Below are 13271 nucleotides of genomic sequence, written 5' to 3'. Positions count from 1 at the left end.
AACGATGTTGAAGTTTCAAATTATTTCATATTCACATCATATCAGCGTATATTGAATTATCCTAGAAAAATATACAAGGTTCTCTATTTCGTAAACAGAGGTCCGCCTCCCTTCGATTTTTAAATTTGATGTGAGTTTAGCGTCTCTTTCAGCAGTGAGTTTGTATAAGACGTGAACTTACAGCTTAACGTAGGACCCGAACCACATGAACTCCAGCCGGAATCAAACTCAGGTCTCCTGCGCCAAAGGTGCATACGCTACCCACACAGCTAGAATGGAGCTTCCTTCGATTCTCCTCGAATACAGAGATAGTATTCCTCTTAGGTTTTTTTTTTTTTTTTTTTTTTTTTTAATAATTTATAAACGTTATTTTCCTTTGCTTAAAATAGAAAAATTTATACTGCTGTTTGATTCTGTCCCAATTTCGTTATTTTGCATAAAATGAATATCCATTTGTTCCATACACAGTTTTAAATTTCTTCAAATCACATAGATCCTTACTATTTCACTAAGTCTACAATAAAAATATGGTGTGTTCCACTTAGGATTTCGTCAGTTTGCCTTAATTATTCTAGGCAAAAGTCCTCACAGTTTATTAATGGAACTAAGCATTTTTCATTAAGAGATGGTAGACTAGTTATTTAGATCTTACTTAAAACAGAACAAAACGCACGCAGGCTAGCCATAGCAACTCGAGAATCCTCAATCAACCTCCAAACTTACGTTGTACACAATTTAATAACATGGAAAAATCTGGTCGCCACAATTGGTGGGAACTCGAATTCCAAAATCTCCCTTACTGCCCGATTATTCTACCAACTGACCTAATAAATTATACCATGTGATTCAAAAGTCGCGCATATCCAAATTCAGTTGTTTCTAAATAGTGTTATGGTTGAAAAGTTCCATTGGCTATCGCAAGATAGCACCATGGGTATTAACAACATTGAGATGTATATTGAGCACACCATTGAGATGTATATTGAGCACACGACGCCTGCATCAGTGCATTCTGTATTGCTTGGTGAGCTCATTGCTGAACATTATTTTGCCAGTGGATATCCTTACGCACGTGCTGCAGACGAATTTCTTAGGAAATATCCTCGTGTGGCCTAAGAATTCAACCATTACGAGATTAATCGTCCGTTTTAAAGAATGTGGATCTGCTGCAGACAAGAAGGGAACCGGCAGACTGCCCATTTCGAGTGATGCTAAACTGTCAGAGGTTAGAAATGTGATATAGCGTTTGCCCTCAATAACCTTGAAGGAACTATCAGCGCATTCTCAATTTCATATGGAAGTACTCAGAGAGCGATGGAGAGACTTTCGTGTCCATCATGTTTGCAGTGTTCAGGAATTGAAGAAGAAGGGTAAAGATAAACGCGTAGTGTACTGTACAGGGTTTCGCTCATTTGTTATTAACCATGGCATTGCAAAGCCTGACTGTGTATTCTTCACTGATGAGACGTGGCTTTACCTTAGTAACTACGTGACAGTCAAAACACTCGAATTCGGTCAACTGAAAATCCACATGTGTTACAAGAAACTCCATTACACTCTCAGAAAATTGGAGTTTTGTGTGCCATATCACGTCGTCGTATAGTGGGACCAATTTTCTTTGAAACTACAGTGAAGAGTATCCCGATTTACGTTCCCTGATTTCTTCCTTTGGGATTACCTCAAACGTATAACAACAGGCCACACATACTGGTGGAACTGAAGATGAACATAACAAATGAGATTAACAACATCAGTGTACACATGGTCCACACAGTAGCCTCAAATATAGTAAACAGACTGAGTGAGTGAGGCAGCCATTTTGAATATATGTTGTAAAATTTACATTAAGAGGTAATATAATGTGAAAATACACTATATTAAATATTATTAAGTCACTTGTAGCTCAAACGATAAAAACAATCACCCAGTAAGCGGGAGATCGGAGTTTGAGTTTCTGACAATCTACCGGACAAATTCTATTCTGGTTTATGTCTACTGGTACTCAATGCATATGAAATAACTGTATACACTTTCTAAAAATTTATTTGCACTTTGTTTAATTCCCTATCGTTTAAAATAGAAGCCTTCGCTCAGTTTCGATTAATTTTTTCACTATCGAGTGAATTAAGAAGAATTTTTGTTGGATATCTGGATTTGACTTCTGCTTAAACAAAGTGAGTAACTAATTCCTTTTCCCTTAAAACTTCATTTTTTTTCTTCCTCAACTAGCTGACTATTTTGTACGTAATTCACTCAATGATGTCCAACCCTTTCGCTTAAGGAAAGCGAAGGTAAATCACTGCAGAAACAAAGCCTCTCAATTGGATTGTATCCTGTGTCACGTCAATATTCTCTGGACTGTTACTACTTACCTACATACAATCCTATTTTATATTAGCCTCCAACATATTTTTCTCTTCAAAAGCATTTCTTCTTCTTCTTCTTCTAGACTTCTGGCTTAAGACTATCCATTCCCATACGTGTAACTCATAAGAGTGACATGTCTAGACTTTATTTTTCTTCATAATACGAGAGGACTTGAAGCTTTTGTGAAGTTACACTTTGCGCAACTTCTTTAACAGTCGATCTTTTCCTACCAAATACTTTTTTCAAAACTTTCTTTTCGAAAACCCCAGTCTCTATACTTCTCTGTAAGTTAGCGACCAACTTTCACTTTTATACAATAGACTTTATATCTCTTGTAAATATTTCGACATTTGTCGCGATGATATGTATTGTACAGAGTAGTGATATGCACTTCTCGCATTAATCTTCTATCTCTTAGTTTATTTTGTTCTATTTATCTAGGTGATGACAGTAGGAGTTCTCAAGTCTCAAGTTAGGAAAGCTGTTTGTCAATTAACATGAAGCAACTCAGGTCCTTTTCGAACATCCGTAATTTCGCTTGTCAAGCAAAAGCATCTCGACGTAACACCATATAGAACTTGTTCCCAGCACCAAAGCTGCAAACTTCGTTTTCCAATTTTCGGATTTGAATAGAATTTGGCATCATTTCAAAATACTTACACAGATCTTTCAATTCGGTCAATGATCATGTAAAGAAGGGTTTAAACTACGATGAACTTTAAACTAATTTTGTAAATATCATTTTAAAAAATCTGAAACGATGCCAAGTTCTACTGATTTCATTTTAACTTTATTTTTTTAAGAATTCTTTCAGTCTCTGTAAGTATGGTCCCTTAATCAGTGGGTGTGTATTTCACTATACTTCTATCATCTGTCCAACTGTATGTCTAAGATGTTATCGAAATAACGCATTCATCTACCTGAAATGTTTCTGCGTACCGTCTCGCTGTATTCCCTCCTAAAAGTAGGAGTAGCTCCTTATTTACTATTCTCTGTCTTTCCACGTTCACAGTGCTAGGAGGTAATCTAACCCATTTCTTTTGCAGTTTATTTATGTCCTTACATTTCTAATTGAAACACACTTTACGCTTCTCGACCTTGCCACATCCTACACTTTTGTCCGCTGAATTTTCACAGTATCATGAATATTTTCTCACGTTTCGACAACACCATGCCAGTTTTATTGTTACCATCATTTTCGTTATGTTGTACATCCTGCAGAGCTTCAATTAATTCTTCTAAATTCGCAGTCTTTGATCTTCCATCAAATTTTCTCCTATTTATGGTTTTAGAGTTAATCTTTATTAACGGTCTTTGTCCTGTGTCGGTTTCGCAATCACTACTGTGATCAGACTAACAATCTAATCCTCATAAGAACGGACATCTAAGACGTTGGTATATCTCTAGTTATTTACTAAATTATGGTCAATTTGGTTTCTTGCGCAACCGTCCAAGGAAGTTTATATATATTTATAGACGTATTTATATTGGAAGTGTGTTAATTTAGTTATTAGATTCTTTAAGGCTAAAAATACTTACCACTTTACGGCTAAAATACTTATCAATCTCATTCATTGGTGTTACTTACTTTTTGTGAGATTTCTTTCCCGATTGTTGGACGGAATCAATTTTTTCATTCTATTCTCTCACTGAAATCACATGTAATTACGTTTGTCCCGCTCTTTGGAAACTGGTCGAAAACACAAGGATTTCTTCGTAGAAATTGTCTTTTAGGCAATCTTCGGTTCCCTTCGTAGGTTCATATATAATTATTAGAGACACGATTTTTTGGTGACACGCGAAATGTACCAGTTTTGTATGAAAATGTTGTGTACCTAAAATATATATATATATTTTTTCACTATTTGTTAGGTCATATAACGCTCGCGATTAAAAGTGAAATTCTGTTGAATTAACGAAATTTGCAACAAGTCTCCATATTCCACGAAATTTACGCAAAAATGACAAATTTTCAACGTTTTTACGATTTATTCATTACCATTATTTCTCCCATCTGCATACTTGACCGTGAGTAAACGCTACTAGTTCGTCATTTGTCTACCATAATGAAATATGGGACTGCCAGCTGTCTGGGGCCAGCCCTCTCTCAGTTTGTGTTTTCTTGGCTACAATGATTGTGGTCCCACATTTGCTTCGTGTACTTCTGAACGGCAAAGCAACCGGTACAATGCCGAAAAATCACACGTTTCGATAGAGCACAAGAATTTAAAGATCATGGTTTCTACGTTTTTGATGCACATCAAAAAATAGTTATGTGTAAATTTTGTAATATTAGACTAGCCTGGAAGAAACGCGATTAGTGTGTGGAGCACAATGAAAGCGAAAATCACAAGAAGATGATGTTGTTTTGTGTTACCGACAAAAAAGAAAAAAAATTAACACCAGAAAACAATGAAACAATGCTTCTGTGTTATGTGCATACGTAAACTGTGAACACTAAAGTTCTCTTTTTCTATTAATGTTCTCTGTGTGCGTGTATTTTTCTTAAAATTATACTTTTATTCAATGAGGATGCTTAGTGCTATTTTTTAAAAACTCAAACATTGTTTAACATAGTCATGCATGAGCTCATGTCATGATGATTGATAAGTGGAAATTAAGGTGAAACAACAGGTACCAATTGTAGTTGCCAAGGAAAATAGTGTTCTTACATTGAATTTTTATTCACCGATTTTATCCCGCTTTACGCATGTTTTTATAACGAAATTACGCATTTTTATTTGCCACAAAATCGTGTCTAATAGTTATAACAAATATTCTGAAATGGTCTTTTAGTTTGAAAGCTGTTCTAATGAAGAGACCTTTAACTACGCTGCAAGCGAGGTTCTCGTATACGAAAACGTGAATTGTCAAATCAAGGCGCTATTACTTTCGATTTACCTGATTTCTTGAATCGCTATTATATCTAACCAAATTTTATACGTTTCTTTTAGTACCTCCTATCCTCACGCTTTATACAGATTTCTCACATCACAAGAGCAATTTACCTGTGGAATATTTTATCGCAAGTGTTCCATAGCAATATTGTTTCTTGATCAATTCTTTATTATGGCACTGGATTGTCAACCCTACGCAAAATCCAAGATCTGAAGGAAGGAGGGTCCATTTGCAGTGTTCCAACAGTTAAAATTCCTTTGATTACAAGGTGAAATGAACATCAAGCTGCCGTAATAATCACTATAATGTCTGTCAACAGAACTACTGTAGAAACTGGTGCCTTCTCCCTGGACATATTCCGTCCAGCTAACTCCATTTAAATCACAGCCGCCATTCCATATCTCTTCCTTTTTACTCTATCTAATTCTCTTAATCTGAAAACTCATTAGCATCCCATGATTTTGACCATCATAAACTCATATGAAATGGAATCGAACACGAAACCCAAAGCATTTGACGTAAGCATTATATTCCTGAGTTATGTGCTCTCACAAAACTCAACAAAAAAAGTGTAAGTACGTTTTCCTTTTGTGCGTATTCATTTCAATCAACACTGAAAGAAATTTAAATGACAAAACTTGTGTAACCCTACAGATTTGTCATGTATACTTACAGAAGGTATATTTGGAAGCTTTTTGAACTTAGTACACACTACCACGAACACAGGGAAGACAGGTCCTTCATGCGCATCCTGCTCGGCCTCCGAACAGCGGCAGACACGAAGCATCCATCCAGCCTCTGGGAAATAATCTAACAATGCCTGTAGAATGTGTTCTTGCAGAAGTGATATACACACGTATCGACCACCAATTCGCAAAACCCTGTCGATTTCCTACAATATAATAAAATAAAATATACAAATTTGATTCTAAGCTGTACAATAGGAATTCATTATTTCTTAAGAAAAGTCTTCTTACATACAACTATCTCAAACTCACTCATGCCTTCTCGTTTCAATTACAGAGAAAAATCCTTTACCTCCTACACAATCAAATAAACCGAAACTTCATGGTCCATCTACTAGATACATCTATCTTAGCAACTAGAAATTCTTTCAATCGTTCTCTGAGAATCTTTTGTCCCAACAATTTCTTCTAAATATATAGAAGGTTGTTCCGGGTATGTTTGACCAAACTCGATTCCTTTTCCACGCATGCAAAATAAACTAGCCCAAGACGTGTCTGTCAGTGTAGTATGTGAGCTGTGAGATAGCGCTTGTGTTTTCTCGCAGAGTTGAAAAGCCTACTCAAACAGAGGATCCTTTTCCAAAAAGTACGTTATATAACTTGTTCAGGTGTTCGTGTTTTTTTGAGGGTAATGCAGCTGAAACTGAGTTGCTTTTGGGAGGGTATGTTACAGCACTTTACGATGCAAAGTTAAGTGTTTCAATGATATCAACAACCAGTGTAAGAGCAAGGGTTATGACATTAACTTGACTTTATTCAAGAATGTGATCGGCAAGTATAAGGATTCATGGTTCTAGCGTTCGCTCTCCAAAAAAGGAGAGAGCACAGCCGTCCACACAAGCCACAACCAGCATATACGCCACATTTCACAAAATGGCCATACAACAGAATTCCTCAACCCCAAGACAGATGGTGAATCGACCTTTAAATCCGAGCACAACTGGGAATTCATTGGCAGCATGTTGATATATTTCAAATATTAAGTACTGCTTCCTAATATGCACAGACAAGAAAAAAGATTTTCTTTCCACTTTGAAAGCAATCAGCTACAGAGCTTATTCCTTATTTTCATCTTAGCACTCCACAATGCGTTTCCATTGTAATACATGATAAAGATAACCACATAGAATGTGTTCCATTTTATACAAACCTACAATAATGGCCTATCATTGTTTTTATCTTTATATTAAATAACCAAGCAAGGAGTATATTTATACCATGAACACATAAAAATGCATTATAACTCAGGGAGACAAACTTTAAAGTTTATTTGTGGAATAAAACATTACATAAGTTGATTTCGTGTATCCAGTAAAAGGAGAAAAACACACGGAAGTAGTACTAATAAGGAACAGGAGTTTAGATCATTTTGATGAATGTTCAGCATGATTGTTGGAAATGCATAAAAGAAACCAAAACAATAACATCAATTTCTTTAAATTAAGTTTCTGAACTTTCAAATCTATCATATTAGTACAAAAGTATCAAATTCACATTTGTTTCATTTTACTAGTGAGGAGAACCTGTGAAGGAAGAATCTAGAACATAATTGCAGAAATTAGCATTACAAAACAAAACATTTTTGATGCTATACAATAATCAATTATCAGAAAGTTTCCGCAATTTCCACTTCTGGTAATTATACCTGTAAAGGTTTAAGTACTTATTATCTCTGTGGATTTCTTTAATTTCCCAATCGAAGTTCTTCGTGCATTCATTTTAAATATTATAATTTATTATTGATATAATTCGGCAATTTTCTTTCTGAAATATCTATCCATCGAAAGTAGTTAACAAATTACGTTTTTTCTCCTTTCGGACATCATCACAATATTTGAACACTTCATGCCCTACGAATGAAGTATACAATTAGATAGCCTACAACCAAGTATGCAATAGCTATAAGGTCCAAGGAATAATTTTAAGTTCAAAATTTGTACTATTATGTTCAAAGTAGATGTCCCTCTTTATGTTACACAAACTTATTTTCGAATGGAAAAAACAATTCCAGTACGATTTTCGGTAACTTACAAAAAAAAAAAAAAAAAAAAAAAAAATGATAAGAGAAAAGACATCTCCACCCTATGAATTGTTGACTCCCGGTGAGTACCGGGGTCGATATGGGTATGTAGAGAACCAGTAGGCTCTGTAGGTTACGAATACGTTGGTTTGATGTCGCAAAGTGAGGCGTGTCCGAACATGTGTCGGAAAACAGATCGACGGTCCCGATAGTGTTGTAGTCACTTCTCGGGTCACCGTACGCTACGGGAGAGGCTTCCGGTGGAAATCGTTGGGTCTATCTTCATCTCCGGACTATGTTGCATAATTCTATGCCACACATTACCCATGAAACCACACCACCAAGAAGTGACGGGAACCGGCCAAAAGCACAGATTGTTTACTTATGGGGGGCGCGTATCTCCGGTGAGCGACGAGTCCCTCAGGCATTTTGGGTATGGGGCAGGGTTGACAAAAGCCATGGTTTTTATTGAAAAAAAAAAAACAAAAATCCCATTTTTTGGTTTAAATTTTTTTTGTTTGTTTGAACCAGTTTTTTGGGTTTAAACCTTTTTTTTTTTTTTTTTTTTTTTTTGTTTTGTTTAAATAATTTGCTCTATGTATCTATATCACATATGGACAGAAATAAGTTTGTTTTGCCTTGGTGTTATTATACAACAACCGGGTTATGCCAGAAGGGGTCACATAAGCTTAAAGCGGAATCCAAACCGCTTCTCGGCTTACATCCGAGAGAAATTCTCAATTTGAACTCAAAACCGGGACTAATTGGCCACAAATTGGATAAGTTTGCCGACTCACTCACGAAAGACTCCTGATAAAAATACCTTGCACTAATCTTTACATACTTATTAACATAATTGTCAAGAGTCGTTTCAGAATGACAAAAAGATATACAGTTCCACAAGTGAAACCATTATACAGAATTACATATGGACAATTTCAAAATACTGTAGAGTACACAAGAACTAATTTAGTCCAAGTTAGTTCACTACAATTTTTATTAGTTCAAGTTAAAGAAATACGACGACTTAATTTGCATATCAGTAAGAAAAGTGAATAAAGATATGAATTATTTGAGTCCACTTTGGCTCTGACCCATCTATACATAAATAGATACCAAAGATACTTCTGATTTCAGTAAATGCCTCTAGTGGGGTTTGTATAATCCCCCCCCCCCCCAAAGAACGGCATTTCGATGTATTTTATTAATAGTAAACAGTAAACATTATTAAAACAAAACAATATTTAGAATTTTCTTTGATTGCAATTGCATAACAATAATAACAAGCTATAAAAAATCACAAAAGAAACACTCATAAGCTTATTAAAAAAAAAAAAAGTTGCTTTTGTAGTATAATATCTTTGGGTAATGAATGGGAAATTTAGGTCTCAATATAATACGAATAATATACGGGAGTGAAACGTGACAACCCACAAATGTGTGTTCAATATTTTACGAACATTTACACTTTTACGAACATTTTTCTTTTTTGGTTTAGACTAATCCCCCCCCCCCCAAAAAAAAAGTTGGTGTAAACCAGCCAACCCTGGTATGGGGACAACGGAAAGACACGATAGTTTCCTAATATGCAAATCCCGGTGTCACATTTGAAGTTGTTCCAGTGCCAGAGCTCAAAACGGCCAGACACTGCTGATCGCTCTTGGCTATTTCGACAAAATACGTCAGCTAAGCTTGGTTTGGTTCCAGTTGGAACTCATTCTTGGGCTTAGTGGTGATATCCAACAGGCCCGTAGCTAGGAGTGTGTTATGGGAGAAGCACAGTTCAGTTTCTTCCCTGACACACATACCAAACACATACATACACACGAACCAAGCTCAGCTGATCCATGGATCAAAATAGCCGAAAGCAATCAGTAGAGTCTGGCTATTTTGACTCCTGGCACTGGAACAACTTCAAATCCGACATCCGGATATTCGGAAACTAGGTTGTATGCACGATTTCCCATACCCACAATGCCCGAGGGGCTTGTCGGTCACCGGCCTAAGTAAACAATTTGTGCTTCTAAGTCGGTTATCGTCACTTCTTGTGGGGGTCCTGCTGAATCTCTGTGGTTTCATGGGTAATGTGCGGCATAGAATTATGCTTCTGAGTCTGGAGATGAAGATAGGCCCAAAGATCTCCACCGGAAGCCTCTCCAGTGGCGCATAGTGACCCGAGAAGTGACTACAACACTGTCGGGACCGCTGATTGGTTTTTCGACTCCTGTTTGAACACACATCACTTTGCGACATCGAAACCAATGTATTCGTGACCTACAGAGCCTACCGGTTCTTTACATATCCATATCGACCCTGGTACTTACAGGTCAAGAAAGTAGGGAGTAACCTTTCATGACATGGAAATTACTATTGTATTAAAATACCGAACAATTACTTACAGAAAACATTTTCGTAATTCTTTTCTGAGTTTCATCTTCAGTGTTTGGCATTAATGCGTCCAAAGTACCTTTATCCAGGACACAACTGAAAGCACCATTCTCAAACGTCAAGTCCAAAACATCCATTTCTTGAAATACCATCTCGGGACGAGACGAACTATGCAATTCCTGCATTTGCTTGATAACTACATGGCTGACATCAATATTTGTTATCTGCCTGAAAATTATATATATAAGTGTAGGAAAATTCGGTGTACAGAAAATTTGGTGTGCGGAAAACTCGATGTGGGGAAATTTAGGTGTAAGGTAGATTCGGTGTAATACATAGGCCTATTGAATATTACAACTTACGATAATTGACGACACTTATACTGTGAAAACGAAAACAATAAAATGTAACGAATAAAATGTTATTACCTATTTCAAGAAAAGCTTTTTTTTTTTTTTTTTTTCCTCTGACACTTCTTGTCACAAATAAAACAATTACAACTATAAGTTCAGAGAATAGTTATAGAAACAACTAAAAACACCTTTCATATAGTACATCATAGATCATATACAGGATGATTTTTTAAAACTCACGGATTTCATTTGGGTCTAGAATTTCTAACTGAAGTCCGATTTTCGTGCAGTTTGTGGCAAATGATCAAGGAGAGATGGGAGATTTATGGGACTATGTTTACTGGTTTATATTCATTTGGGGTAATATCGGCCACGCCTCTAGAAAAACAGTAAATATTCGCCAGTGTACCTTACAATTGGAATTAGGTGAGGTGCGGTATGGAGATTTAAGTTTCTTCGTTAGATGGCAACCTCGCGAAGGTCAAGAAGAAACAAGAAACTGGGCCGTTGTATTGAGAATTATGCTGTGCTACTGTATCAATTTGATCAGGACACAGTTACAATAATGTACTCTTTGGAGCAACGTGATTTTACCGTTAAAAAAAAGTTTTTAGGGAACGGAATCTGTTGTTGCTATGCAAAGGGCATTTACACGCATGGTCGTTAGTGAATAAATTGCAAGAAACAGGATCGCTTCAGAATGAGACAGGTTAGCATCGGACGCCGCTGGCGGATGTTGTGCAAGATGTCAGTTACCGACTTTTCTGTCGTTTGTAGCGAGAAACCGGTTATAGCTATTCAACATGTGATTTATGTGTGTTACCATTAACACTTAATTTGTATTCTCACTAACACTTAATTTGTATTCTTCAATTTCGCTTCAAATATCCAATATCTCATTCGTACTGTAAGGTATTCTGGCGAATATTTGCTGTTTTTATTGCGGCCTGCTCGATATTACCCCGGATGAATTTAAACCAGTAAACATATGAATTTAAACCAGTAAACATATGAATTTAAACAAGTAAACATAGTCCCATAAATCCCCCATCCTTCCTTGATCATTTGCAACAAACCGCATGAAAATCGCACTTCAGTTAGATATTCTAGAGCCAAATGAAATCCGTGAGTTTTAAAAGAATCACTCTGTATATACATATGTAAGATGCAAAAATATATTGATCAAAAAAGTCTTAGTGGAACGGGCAATATAAAGCAGGATGGCTTTATCAGATAATAGTTTACAAATAGTTGACTTCTCCTCCAATCAGTCACTTCAGTTTGTTTGCCTTAAGTTAAGGTAAACAAGTACTGCAACCCTATTGACTCCTTATTGACATCTCCTCCAATCAGGCGTAGATACTTTAGTAGAGGCATGTATTTTTACACACTTTTTTTAAAAAAATCGTTATAGTACACAGTAAAAGTAAGTTCTACACAAAGTTTGAAATTAAAACTAATACGCTCCTTTATCTTCAAACTTAAGTTTCTAATGGATTTTACAGTCTACTACAACAAATCTTCCTTTACACCTAGCATTCCCCACACCGAAATTTTCTGCTCCCTATATATATATATATATATATATATATAAGTAGTAGAAAATGGATCGATCTGGGACAACATAGAACAGCATAGAACAACTCAGGAGCCCCTGGGAAATTGAGCACCTTACACCGTGAGCCCACGGTCTTTTACGACCTCCAGTTTAGGGGTGAATTTATTTCCTTTTATGAGCACTTTTTAGGGGGTGTATTCGTTCTCTTTTACGAGCACATTTTTAGGGGGTGAACTCGTTCTCTTTTATGAGCATATTTTCCAACCCCTATTAACACATAGCAGAACATCAGACTACGTAACATAACGAACACATAGAAGAGAAGATAACACATAACACTACGTAACACACAGCAGAACAGATAACACAAAAGAGTACGTAACATAACAAGGGTGTACTCGTTCTCTTTTATGAGCATATTTTTCAACCCCTATTTTAACATAGGAGATAACACATAAGATTACGAACACATAGAAGAGAAGATAACACATAACACTACGTAACACACAGCAGAGCAGATAACACATAAGATTCGTTCCCTTTTATGAACACTTTTTCAGGGGTGAACTCGTTCTCTTTTATGAGCACATTTTAAGGGTGAACTCGTTTCCTTTTATGAGCACTTCTTCAACCCCTATTTTAATTACGAACACATAGAAGAGCAGATAACACATAAGAGTACGTAACACACAGCAGAGCAGATAACACATAAGAGTACGTAACATAACAAGGGTTCAACCCCTATTTAAACATAGCAGAGCTAATACAAGAGTATGGCTTATTTTCCAACTCCTATTTTAACATAGCAGAGAATACATAATATTCATTCCCCTACGAACACATATAAGAGCATAAGACTACATAACATAGCAGGGTGAACTCGTTCTCTTTTATGAGCACTTTTTAAAGGGTGTACTAGTTCTCTTTTACGACCTCCATTT

General features: G+C 36.2%; 1 protein-coding gene across 3 annotated transcripts in view; it reads right to left on the bottom strand.

The window, feature by feature from the left end:
• LOC145672826 (eEF1A lysine and N-terminal methyltransferase homolog) overlaps positions 1-13271 on the bottom strand; it is a 98292-nt gene that overhangs the window by 49443 nt on the left and 35578 nt on the right. For 2 of the 3 annotated variants that reach the window (XM_081741984.1, XM_081741977.1), the window contains 2 exons: positions 10431-10647; positions 5939-6157 (listed from right to left, as the gene is read on the bottom strand). In XM_081741984.1, coding sequence (XP_081598110.1) covers positions 5939-6157; positions 10431-10647 — 436 coding nt within the window. The remainder of the gene's footprint in view (positions 1-5938; positions 6158-10430; positions 10648-13271) is intronic. The other variant, XM_081741992.1, reaches the window with a different exon arrangement.

The sequence above is a fragment of the Thermobia domestica genome, chromosome 2 (assembly GCF_964235325.1).
Source record: "Thermobia domestica chromosome 2, izTheDome1.hap1.1, whole genome shotgun sequence".
In the NCBI taxonomy this organism is placed as follows: Eukaryota; Metazoa; Arthropoda; class Insecta; order Zygentoma; family Lepismatidae; genus Thermobia; species Thermobia domestica.
Note: the sequence above shows the minus strand (reverse complement) of the source record. Positions and strands in the feature narration are given on the sequence as shown.